We start from the raw sequence: 13,285 nt of genomic DNA, 5'->3' as shown, positions 1-13,285 counted from the left end.
TAGACAAAATAATGAGCCCATTCACCTTTGCTTGATTCTTAAAGGGGTCATCGGATGCCCATTTTCCACAAGTTGATATGATTCTTTAGGGTCTTAATGAAAAGTCTGTGACATAGTTGGGTTAAAATTTCTCAATGGTAGTGTAAAACAAAACCTTTTTTATCCTGTCAAAAACAGCTCTGTCTACCGCAAGCTGTATTCTTGCATGCCGCTTTGAATGCAAATGAGTTCTGCTGACCCTGCCCCTCTCTTCTGAGCCACTCTCTGAGAGACCGTAAACTTTAAGCATTCATCGTGAAACTTGCTAATGAGGACATTAAACATCCTTACACTCACTTCTTCTGGAGGTAAAGCTGGATCACAAATGATTCGTGCAAAGATAGACGCATTTAGGTATATCGGGGGCGCATTCACTTGAAAAACAAACGTAATCCACTGCGTTTTCAGCGGCTCAAATGTCGAGAGTAAATGACAACTACTATATTCATTATTACATCCAACAACAAAACACCTCAATTGCTCAGGAGACATTCTTGTCTACATCTGCAATGGTGGACTGATGACAGTTCACTCAGGGCGGATCTAAGGTAAAACACTACTGTCAATCAACAATCATGGGAGGGGCCTAGGTCTGTGTGATGTCATCTGAGATCGGCTCGATTTGAGAAAGGGGAAATGATTTAACAAGATAAAAAAAAACACAAAAAAAAAAACACTGGGTGGACTTTTATTGTGTACACACACTGCCAACACACATTTCAGTTCAAACAACTTGTAAAAGTGCATGTCGCATCCGATGACCCCTTTAATATCATTACCAGGGTGATCCACAACTGTTTGTTTTGTAATAGCTGTGTATGAGTCCCTTGTTCATCCTGTCCGCTGTTCAGAAAAATCCTCCAGCTCCTGCACATTCTGTACTCGTCTTTCAAAGGACCCTCTCAGACTCACCTGGGCGCCGGGTCTCCACTGGCTTCACAGGCCAGATTGACATCATCCAGAGAGAAAGCGGTGTGAGACACGGGCTGATCTGTGATCTTTGGAGCTTGTTTTACTGAGGGCAAAAAGATGGTTGCAGGATAAACAAAATAGCCATGAGAAACCATGGTTGTAACCAGTGTTTTGAGTTAAAGGTAGAGTTAACATCTGCTAGATTTGAGAACAACTACTGGACAATACATGCTACTGAACCTAACTTTCTCATGGTGTTACCTAAAACACCTATAGACATTTGAACTAAGCCTGTAAAAAATTGTGACCAAATCAACCACTGTTTTAGTATGTTTTAGTGTCACAGCACAAGAAAAATCAATTTGTAGCAGCTATAATTGAAAAACTCAACTGTAAGGAACACTCATTCACAGAGACACAGAGACAGAAATAAAGGAATCCAGAGGAAGCTGAAGTACTCACGGTTGTTATATGTGTCTGATAGAGCGGCAGAAGGAAGCAGTGAAAGAGAGAGTAGAGAGAGAGCACATGGTTAGACAGAGTCATGCAGGACTTGTTTCTGTTGATGTGGGACGGCATCCTATAGAGAAATGCATTTATCCAAGTGTTTTTTCCAACAAAATTCAGCAAAGAAATCAAATGCCTAAATCATTCAGTCAGTGAGGTGACTACTTTACATGCATTCAAGATTTCAGGGATTAGGCAACTTTGATTTAATCAGACAGAAGGAGTTCAGCACAATATAACTAGCTGGCTGGAGGAGACAAACAAATGGAAAAAAGATTCATTGTGACTTATTGGCTAGCTACTCACCTTGGGCTGTCAATTAATAATATAATTAACAAGGGTAAAAAAATGATGAGATAAAATGAAGGCATTTAATGCACCCGGCCGCCCAGTGGATCAGAGACGAACAGCTCTCTCTGTGATATAGCATGCAGTTAAATGCCCCTAAATGCAGGACACTGGGGCATAAATGTCCCTGTTTGAGTTTTCGTCTCATATTTATATCATATCACTAGCAACGAGTGCAATATCACACATTCTGTTTTTGTCCGAACACCACAAGAACCAACAGTTCAAGTTTTAATTAATTAACAATAGATTAATTAATCAGCACATTGTGTAATAATCATCTTTTGCTCAGAAAACAAAACAAAATTAAACAAGACACATTCTAATGTATGGAAAACAAGATCAGTATTGTCTTATTATTTTCAGTGAATCTTTTGCAATTGAATCCTGCTCTCCTTCGTTTCGCCTGCATTATAGAAGACGTGACCCTGAATAAGGATCCAGCAGATCTACCTGTAGGAGGAGCACACAAGACGATGGCTAACTGCAATGTTGTGCTCTGACTAGCAGCTGTAAAATACCTTTTTTTCTTTTCTTTCTCAAATCAATTTGAATGAGCCCATGCAGTCATATTTAAAAGGAGGTAGACCAAATGAATGTCAAACTCAGCTCCCGGAGGGCCACAGTCCTGCAGAGTTCAGCTCTAAATCTAATCAAACACACCTGAACCAGCTAACTGAGGTCTTCAGGATCACTAGAAACCTCCAGGCGAGTGTTTTGGAGCTGGTTGGTTGAAGATCCTGAGGGACAGTGGTCCCAGGAATCATATTTGACAGGTGTGTTTTAGGCTTTTAGTTCGTACTCTGTTTATTTTTAGTCTATTAGGCTGTGTATTTAAGCCCTTGTGTTTTCAGCATGCTTTGTCAGGTCTTGTCCATTGTTGGATGTACTGTAGTCATGCTTAGATTTGTTCTTTATGTTCCTAGTTTCAGAGATACTTGGTATTGTTTTATATTGTCTCTTTATTTTGAATCTGCTGTACTTCATCTCTTTGCCCATGTTACGATACCATGGCCAGCATTCATGGACAAGTAGAAGCTGACATTGGTGTCTGCAGCGTAAAATTGGTTTTGTTAGTTATTTTATCTACACGTCATTAGATCTAGAATCCTGAAGTAAAATAAAGTAGCGTTATAAGATTACATTAAATATCTATGTATAAAATTTCATTTTAGCATGTCTATATGCCCCCCCCCCTCCTTTTAATTTTTTTTCATATATGTGTGCTTTCAGTTGTTCCTACATTTTGTCGTAAATTTAGAATAAATCTTTGTACAGTAGTTGATGAATCAGGATTTGATTGTCAATATGCTGTTTATGCATTACATTAGTGAACGAGACACAGTGTCTTTGATCACATCACTGTCTGATTTAAAAGCATTTCTTAACATACCACCAAATATAGTTTTGTATCAAAAAGAGTGGAACTGCACCCACGTGGTGTTTGTTAATCGCCATTCGAGGAATGACACTTAGCAAAACAATGTACCTGCACATTATAGAAGGAGGTTTAGAGTCTGGAAGGGGTGCTACTCACAGTCAGGAGGGATTATAATGTATCCATGTGTTTGCAGCACACTGAGGAAGAGGAGCAGCAGATGAAGATGTGTCCTGATGCGCCCTCTTCTGCCTGCCGGTTGACACTGAGCTAGAGGCATTCTGCATCAAACTAGCAGCCACTTCATGCAAACACAGCTGGGTCCAGACAGCCTCCACCACGTCTGACTCCGCACGCTTCTGACGCTTCTGCAGGAGAGAGAGAGACGAGAGGCCATGAAACAAGAGAGCAGGTCAAAACCATTCAATCAATGTTAATAATAGCTGATTGTTAATGGCATTGAATCGATATCACTTTTGCACCCACAATCAATGTTGAAAAAACCATTATTGTGATCAGTGTTTGCTTTAGTTGGGCTCTTGACTCTTGATTTTCATTAAGCTAATTATCTATCAGTGCTTACAGTAGTGCTTTAATATAAGCACTTGTGCATTAATAAAGAAAGCAAAATAATACTTTATCTCTCTTTAGCACTTTAGATACAGTTGCTCCTTTACGCTTAAGGAAGATCAAAGAAAACAGTCCGACTCCGTGGTATAATGACTACACTCGCACCTTAAAGAGAGTAGCCCGGAAAATGGAGCGCAGATGGAGGAAAACAAAACTAGAGGTATTTCGTATAGCCTGGTGGGAAAATACCCTATCCTACAGAAAAGCATTAAAAACTGCTAGATCTGATTACTTGTTGTCTCTTCTAGAAGAAAACAAACATAACCCCCGGTTTTTATATTTTACAGTCACTAAATTAATGAAAAATAAAGCATCAACAGGTGTTGGTATTTCCAAAAAGCACAGCAGTAATGACTTTATGAACTACTTTACTTCCAAGATCGATTCTATCAGTGATAAAATTGTAACCATGCAGCCGGCAGCTACAATATTGCATCAGATAGTGCACTATAGATCCCCTGAGGAACAATTCCACTCATTCTCTACTATAGGAGAGGAAGAATTCTATAAATGTGTTAACCAAACAAAAAATTTGTTAACCTAAACCAACAACATGTATGTTAGACCCTATTCCATTTAAACTACTAAAACAGCTGCTTCCAGAAGTCATAGATCCTCTTTTGGCTATTATTAATTAATCACTGTCATTACGATATGTCCCCAAAACCTTGAAATTGGCTGTTATTAAGCCTCTCATTAAATAAACACAACTTGACCCCAAAGATATATCTCAAATCTCCCTTTTCTGTCAAAGATACTAGAAAACGTAGTATCCTCGCAATTATATTCCTTCTTAGAGAAAAATTGTATTTGTGAGGAATTCCAGTCAGGATTTAGACCGTATCATAATACTGAGACTGCTCTCATTAGAGTTACAAATGACATGCTTCTATCATCTAATCATGGTTGTATCTCTTTATTAGTTCTACTGGATCTTAGTGCTGCATTCGACACTATAGACCACAACATTCTTTTAAATAGACTAGAACACTTTGGTGGCATTAGTGGAAGTGCATTAGCATGGTTCAAATCGTACTTATCTGAATGCCATCAGGTCGTAGCAGTGAATGAAGAGGTATCTTTTATATACTTATATGTATATAAAACACTATATTCTTGCACTTCTGGTTAGATGCTAACTGCATTTCATTAGCTCTGTACTTGTACTCTGCATAAATGACAATAAAGTTGAATCTAATCTAATCTAATCTAATCTAATCATATCGATCACAAGTGCAGTATGGAGTACCTCAAGGCTCAGTACTAGGGCCGTTACTTTTCACGCTTTACATGTTACCCTTGGAAGAAATTATCAGGAGACATGGTGTTAGCTTTCACTGTTATGCTGATGATACCCAGCTCTATATTTCTTTGCGGCCCGGTGAAACACACCAAATTGAGAAACTAACGGAATGCATAGTCAATATAAAAAACTGGATGATAAAGTAACTTCTTACTGTTCAATTCTGAAAAAAGAGAGGTGTTAATTTATTAGACCTAAAAACCCCACATGTAATAACCTAGAACACTATCTAACACTTGACGGCTGCTCTGTCAATTCTTCTTCATCAGTTAGGAACCTAGGTGTGCTGTTTGATAGCAATATTTCATTTGAAAGCCATGTTTCTAGCATCTGTAAAACTGTGTTTTTCCATCTCAAAAACATATCTAAATTGCGACCTATGCTCTCAACGTCAAATGCAGAAACACTAATTAATGCATTTATGACCTCAAGGTTAGACTATTGTAATGCTTTATTAGATGGTTGTTCTGCACGCTTGATCAACAAACTACAGTTGGTCCAAAATGCAGCAGCTAGAGTTCTTACTAGAACCAGGAAATACGACCATATTAGCCCGGTTCTGTCAACACTGCATTGGCTCCCTATCAAACATCGTATAGATTTTAAAATCTTGTTAATTACTTATAAAGCCCTGAATGGCTTAGCTCCTCAGTACTTGAGTGAGCTCTTATCACATTATAGTCCTCCACGTCTGCTGCATTCTCAAAAGTCTGCCCATTTGATAATACTTAGAATATCAACATCGACTGCGGGTGGCAGATCCTTTTCCTATTTAGCACCCAAACTCTGGAACAATCTACCAAATACTGTTCGGGAGGCAGACACACTCTATCAGTTTAAATCTAGATTACAGACACATTTCTTTAACCTGGCTTACACATAACACACTAATACACTTCTATTATTCAAATCCGTTAAAGGATTGTTAGGCTGCATTAATTAGATCAACCGGAACCGGGAACACCCCCCATAACACATGATGTACTCGTTACATCATAAGAATTACATCATCTACGCTAATGTTTGTCTGTTTCTTTTCTGTTTCTCAGTCCGTGTCCGGATCAGATGGCGCCGGGAGATGATGTATGTGGCCCTGATCGTTGGCGGAGGCCGGTCACCTGGATGAGCCCCGGGGACATATCCCCAGTCACCGAAGCCACCCGATCCGGTCCGTATCCAGCCCAGATGGTCACTGCAGTCACCAGATCCAGTCCGTATCCAGATCAGATGGTGGATCAGCACCCAGAGACGACCTCTACAGCCCTGAACGTCAGCGGAGACCAGGACACCTAGATGAGCGCCAGAGACAAATCCCCAGTGTGGACCCCGCCACTTAGACAGTCATCGGGAAAAGACCACTGGAACCAGTTGAGCCCTTACAATCTGACTTTGCTGCAGTTGGAATTGAACTGCTGGTTCGTTTGGCCAGAGGAGAACTGGTCCCCCGACTGAGCTTGGTTTCTCCCAAGGTTTTTCTCTCCATTCTGTCACTGATGGAGTTTTGGTTCCTTTCCTGCTCTGGCTTGCTTAGTTGGGGACACTTCATTTCCAGCGATATCGTCGACCTGATTGCAAAGACACTATTAAAACTGAACTGAGCTGGATGATGACATCACTGAATTCAATAAGGAAATCCCTTTAACTGAAAATCTTTTTTTAATCTTTTCATTTTACATTATTGACACACTGTTTTCCTTTTTTGATATTGTGCAGTTGCTTTGACACAATTTACATTGTTAAAAGCTCTATATAAATAAAGGTGTCTTGACTTGACTTGACTATGCATTCATTAATGCTAATGACTCCATTCTAAAAACATGAACTATCCCCAAGATCAAGAAAAATGTATGTGTGAAATTGCCTACACAGAACAGAGAAAAGACAGATCAAATATTGAGGACCAATTTGGATATTACTTTAAAGAACAAGAACACTCATATAAGGCAGTAGGGTGAGCTAGAGTATTATTACATTATCCTGCAGAGCAAAGCGAGGTTTGACGTCTGTTTACTGAATATCTCTCATGTGATCACAGCAACCACACGATATAATCAGCTCTGGGTCGTGCAGAATCTGATATGCTCATCTACAATCAGATACTCAGCCAACGGCTTCTAACAGCCACATTAATGCGCCTACGCTTGATTGCTTTAAAGAAAACAGAGTAGACTCTGCCATGCATTAATATATATTACAACTCTCGCTCTCTCTCTCTACATATATATATATATATATATATATATGTATATATATATATACACAGTATATATATATATATATATATACATATATATGTGTGTGTAAACATTCGATTATCTATATATTATTATCTTTTTCTAAATTAAATTTAAATGCCAAATCTGAGAAAATACTTTTAAAAAATGCTATTATAATCTAAGCCCTAATTATCTATGTATGCATTTTAAGTAATAACTCTCCCTTCTTTGTCTTGTTCTAAACATGAGCAGCAGGGAGGGGCGCAGCACAGTGTGTGTGTGTGTGTAATCACTGAAATATTGAGCAGTGGCAGCTGTTCTGGTAAGTGCCATTAATGGATGAAATGGGGGAGCAGGCATTTATGTCCATCCGTCCATCCATCTGTATTTGTTTTCCAGACAGATGATTGGAGCATGCTGAGTCATAGGATTCTCTCTGTCTGCCACGCCCTGCACTTTTCTGATCTATAATACACTTTTATGGTGTCTTCCTTGCCTGTGTGTAGGTGTGCATGATTTTAATGTGTGCTCATATTTTCTCAGTGATTTACATGTAAATATAATCACATCCGTGTGTTTTATACAGAAACCAGCATAATGCTATTCCCGCCTAACGCTCCCGCCTCCTCTCCAGCTCCGTTTCCATGGCAACAGAATCCCCTCGGATTCCCCCGGAACACACGGACATGGCTGCTGAGGAGAGTCAGGCATGTGTGGAGCATAGACTGTAAAAAAAGATGGACGACGCGTCTCCCCTTTCTTCCATTATAGAAAAGTGAAGCGAATACATCTCAGTATGGCCTCTGCCATCTTGAGTAAATGACGTCATTTGGAGCCCGAGTCTGCGCAGTAGAGCTTCGTTTGGAGCCAGAGTCTGCGCAGTAGAGTCGTGAGGTGGAGCCTCGGGTTCAAACTCCCGCCAAAACTCCCACAGACCCAATCAATCATAACAACACGCCCCGTTTTTATAGCATCAAATTACTAGCTAAAATCAAACTTATCACAAAAACGAACAACTGAACATATATCAGCATGATAACAACTACCTTAAATGACCAAAACCATATTTCGGAAAATTGTATTGGAAGTGTAATTAATTTTTTTTATTTTGACTGAAGTCCCATTCATTTACATGGAGAGGGTGGGGTTTATGACCTGTACTGCAGCCAGCCACCAGGGGGCAATCAAAGAGCCCCCAGCTTCACTTTTAAGCACGAGTGAGACACACCCGGAGTGGAGCAGCCGAGTGCACAAAGACGGTTCCAAACGCAAGCAACTCTTGCCAAGTTCTTTATATTCCAGAAACCAACTTAAAGCAGACTCACAAGTGACTGAACACAGCAGACAATGTGGATCACTTCCACAGTGCTGCCATCAGGACTGTAGCTAGACCCGCTATGAAGGTCTTCATGAACAAACAGGTCCTCTTAGACATTACATTGGCTGAAAGACCCTTAAAGGGGTCATGAACAAAGAAACCAAAATGCCCTCGATCTTTTGAAATATAAGAGGCCATTGTGTTATAAAAACATCCTGTAAGTTTCAGAATTCAAAACTGTCGAAACTCAGAATTGTCTAAAGACGACCAAAACGACCGCTTGTGAAATGTTCTACTCTACGATGTAATAGTGTGGATAAGCACCGCCTACCCAGAAGAGGATCAACACCTGCTTATACGTCGCTGCCCGTGTAGCCCCACCCACCGATTCTACATCACTGCCTGTTTAGTCCTGTCCACCGATTCTACATCACTGCACGTTTAGCCCCTATCCACCGATTCGTGCATGTAGGGTTTATGTTGGTTTGTACATACACAACAAATCAAGATGGCGCCGGTGTTCGTGGCCTGCCGTCTGTTTCCTAGTCTGTTTGTCTTCGCTCTGTTTACTGTTCTGTGTTCCTCTGCAAGGATTTCCCCAACTTTGTTGCAGTATAATCAGCAAACTCTGTTTGAAATTAGATCTTCGATGGAAGAGTCATATACCGTCTTGCCATGTGGATTTGATGTCCTTCCTTTTCCTATTCTGTGTCGGTTGTTGACCTGTTTCTGTCGGCTTCCTTTTAAAGTAAGTAAAGTAAAGTAAAGTCGTGACGTATTGTCAAGTATGGTGACCCATACTCGAAATTGGTGCTCTGCGTTTAACCCATCCAAGTGCACACACACAACAGTGAGTAGTGAACAAATGCACACACACACACACACCGTGAACACACACCCGGAGCAGTGGGCAGCCATTTATGCTGCGGCGCCCGGGGAGCAGTTGGGGGTTCGGTGTCTTGCTCAAGGGCACCTCAGTCGTGGTATTGAGGGTGGAGAGAGCGCTGGACATTCACTCACCCCACCTACAATCCCTGCCGGCCGGGGACTCGAACCCGCAACCTTTCGACTACGAGTCCAATTCTCTAACCATTAGGCCACGACTTCCCCAATCATTCCTCACTGGAAAAAGCATCGAAGAAGACGCGGAACTCGAGGTGGCTTACTAGTCAAACTAAAGAAACGGCGACTGATTGACTCTATGAAGAGAAAGGAAAGGTACTGCTCTACCATTTTGCGCTCCATGGAGATTTCATATCAATGCACTATTCCTGTGCTCCCTGACACCCATAGTGATCTTCGGCCGCGGCATTTTCTACAACTTCGCTCACGGGGAGTAAACATGCATAATCTACATTCCTTGCATCGTTAGTCGGGTGAGCTGAAAGTTTGCTCTGATTAATGTGCGGTCACTCGCAAGTAAAACTTTTATTCTAAAGGACTTCTTTGACATACAGAATTTGGATATTTTGTTTTTAACAGAGACCTGGTTAAATACCGGTGACTTAAGCTCATTTTCAGAGTTGTTGCCATCTAATTGTGGCTTTTTAAACTCACCGCGGGTCTCTGGACGTGGAGGTGGCCTAGCAACTATTTTTAAGAGCAGCTTGAACTTTCGGACTCTGCATACTACGCACTACACTAGTTTTGAGCTGCAGTTGTTTCAGTTGAACTCTTCAATACTTTGTGCTGTGATATATCGTCCTCCAAAGTTTAACAAGGATTTTATTCTGGATTTTACGGACTTGTTGGGCAGTATAGGTCTAAAATGTGATAAACTCTTAATAGTGGGCGACTTTAATGTGCATGTTTGTTGTTCATCAAATCCTCTGGCTAAAGACTTTTTAGATGTGATTGACTCTTTTAACTTTGTTCAACATGTGCAAGCTCCAACTCATGGAAAAGTTCACACCCTGGACTTAATATTATCTCTGGGCCTTTCTGTTGGAGACATTGAAATTCAGAATTCAGTTTTTTCAGACCATATGTTTATTCTCAGCAGTATTTTTACTTCATGTGTCATTCAGACAACCTGCCCTCCAGCTCGCCAGGTTCGTTATGTAACTTCAGCTGTTATTGAGAAGTTTAAGACTCTATATTTTGAATCTGATGTTTCTGGTGATCTTGATGGCTCTTGTGATGTAAATACGGCTTTTGATTTATTTAATTCTACATGTTCCTCTATGTTAAACGCTATAGCCCCGTTAAGGGTGGCAAGACAAAAGTCGATCCTTGGTTGAATGAGGATACACGAGAGTTGAGACGAGCTTGTAGGAGAGCAGAGCGTAGGTGGAAAAAGGATAAATTACAGGTGTCATTCAAAATTTTACAGGATGCTTTAATTATCTATCAGAATACTCTGAAAGTGGCTAAAATGAATTATTTTGCTGGAGTAATCTTGAGGTATAATGGCAATTCAAAGGTGTTGTTTAACACGATAAATTCTGCATTAAATCCTTCTGCCACCTGTTCTGCTCTTCCTACTACGGCTTGCGATGAACTGTTAAATTTTTTTTGCCCAGAAAGTCATCGATATTAGAATGCAGATTGTGCCTGGTCCTCTTACTTTTTCATTTACTAGTTGCATATCTGCATCATTTAATCAATTTTCTCCTCTTTCTCTTCAGTCTTTATCTAAGATAATTGGCCGGTTGAAACCTACAAATTGCTGCCATGATATTATCCCATCAAAAATGATTAAACAGACTTTTGAGGTTATTGGCCCAAGTCTATTGATTTTAGTAAATAAAAGTCTGCAATCAGGGGAATTTCCTGCTAGTTTTAAACATGCTATTGTAGAGCCCCTTTTGAAAAAAACAAATTTAGATCCCAATGTTTTATCAAATTATCGCCCCTTTTCTAAATGACATTTTATATCTAAGGTCTTAGAAAGGGCTGTTTTAAATCAATTACAGGCCTTTCTGGTCCAAAATGATATCTATGAAAAGTTTCAATCCGGATTTAAATGTAAATCATAGCACAGAGACGGCCCTGTTAAAAGTATCAAATTATATTTTATCTTCAATCGACTCTGGTGACCCTGTGATTTTGATTTTATTGGATCTAAGTGCAGCCTTCGATATTATTTATCACAATATTTTAATCACTCGCTTGGAAAAGATTATGGGTATCCGAGTCACTGCTCTTGAGTGGTTCCGGTCTTTTCTTTCTAACAGATCCTTTTCGATTAATATTAGTCAATCTTATTCTAAATCTGCTCCATTGTACTGTGGTGTTCCCCAAGGTTCAATCCTTGGTCAAATTTTGTTCATATTGTATATGTTACCCTTGGGTTCTATTTTGAAAAGACATGGAGTTTTTTTTCACTGTTTTGCCGACGATACTCAGGTATACTTTCCTTTGCGGAAGCACGATAAGAGTTCAATTAGTTTGCTACTAAACTGCTTGCATGAAGTCAAATTATGGATGTCAGCAAACTTTTCAAGTTTAAATGAAACTAAGACTGAGGTAATCTGGTTCGGAAACTCCGAGTCCCAAGTCTTTTCTGATTTGGGAAACTTGCCTCCTTTCCAGAAATCAGTGGTTAAGAATCTGGGAGTTCAGTTTTACTGTATCGCGTATCTTGTCAGTGTCTGCACTTGCTTGGCCATTTTTAGTGATAAACAGGAAAGTGGGTTCAAGCGCCAGCAGAAGATAGTATAAAGAAATAGTCTTTAAGAGAAGCAGTCTATCAGCGGAAGTTAAAAACAGCTCTTTAGTGTATTTACTTGTCTCATTAGTGTTTAGCGCAGTTGCCGTTGCTTCGAAACGCTTATTTTGTTTACTGTGTTGAGCCTTGCTGAAATCGCGTTTGGACTCATACTGTATCGCGTATCTTGTCAGTGTCTGCACTTGCTTGGCCATTTTTAGTGATAAACAGGAAAGTGGGTTCAGCTGAATTGTAATAGGGATTTGTTAGACGGGTATAAAAAGGTTATTATACCGCGGCAGCGGTCGCGGCAGCCCTCGTGTAAAGCCCTCCTAGTGTGAAGACCGAAGAGTGTAAAGACCGAAGAGTGTAAAGACCGAAGAGTGTAAAGACCGAAGAGTGTAAAGACCATCGACTCTACCGTACGACTCCACCGGACAGGGACACCGGCAGAGAACATAAGTATAGACTTTTAATTATCCCATATTATTCCTACTGCTTGTTTCACTTCTGTTTTAGTTTATATAATCTATTCTTACTATGTTTCCAGATCAATACAATCACTACCACTCGCAAGCCACGCATCACACACTGTAGACAGCGCAATCCTATCAACCTGCGCACTTTGCCTATGTCTGCTAATACATTACTTTCTTTTTCTATTGGTCTCTGGAATTGTCAGTCTGCTGTCAACAAAGCTGATTTTATTACTTCCATTACTACTCATTCAAGGTTAAACCTCATGGCCCTGACAGAGACCTGAATCAAACCAGAAGACAATGTTACACCTGCAGCACTCTCCAATAATTTATCCTTTTCCCACACCCCCCGTTTGACTGGAAGAGGTGGAGGTACTGGTCTGCTCATCTCTAATAATTGGAAATTTACTCCTTTGCCATCTCTGAGTATCAACAGCTCTTTTGAATCACATTCGGTTACTATTACCTACCCTCTAAAAATCCATTTTGTAGTTGTTTATGGTCCT

The 13,285-nt window shown here is 40.2% G+C and overlaps 1 protein-coding gene across 1 annotated transcript in view; it reads right to left on the bottom strand.

Annotated features, from left to right (window-relative positions):
* LOC306860127 (neural cell adhesion molecule L1.1-like) overlaps nucleotides 1-13,285 on the bottom strand; it is a 91,167-nt gene that overhangs the window by 61,181 nt on the left and 16,701 nt on the right. The window contains exons 2-3 of the mRNA XM_079401671.1: nucleotides 3,344-3,552; nucleotides 952-1,054 (exon numbers count right to left, since the gene is read on the bottom strand). Of these exons, the coding sequence (XP_079257797.1) occupies nucleotides 952-1,054; nucleotides 3,344-3,464 (224 nt within the window). The 5' untranslated portion in view covers nucleotides 3,465-3,552. The remainder of the gene's footprint in view (nucleotides 1-951; nucleotides 1,055-3,343; nucleotides 3,553-13,285) is intronic.

The sequence above is a fragment of the Barbus barbus genome (genome assembly GCF_936440315.1).
Source record: "Barbus barbus genome assembly, chromosome: 41".
Taxonomy (NCBI): Eukaryota; Metazoa; Chordata; class Actinopteri; order Cypriniformes; family Cyprinidae; genus Barbus; species Barbus barbus.
The sequence above is the reverse complement of the archived record's forward strand: the minus strand, read 5'-3'. Positions and strand labels throughout refer to the sequence as shown.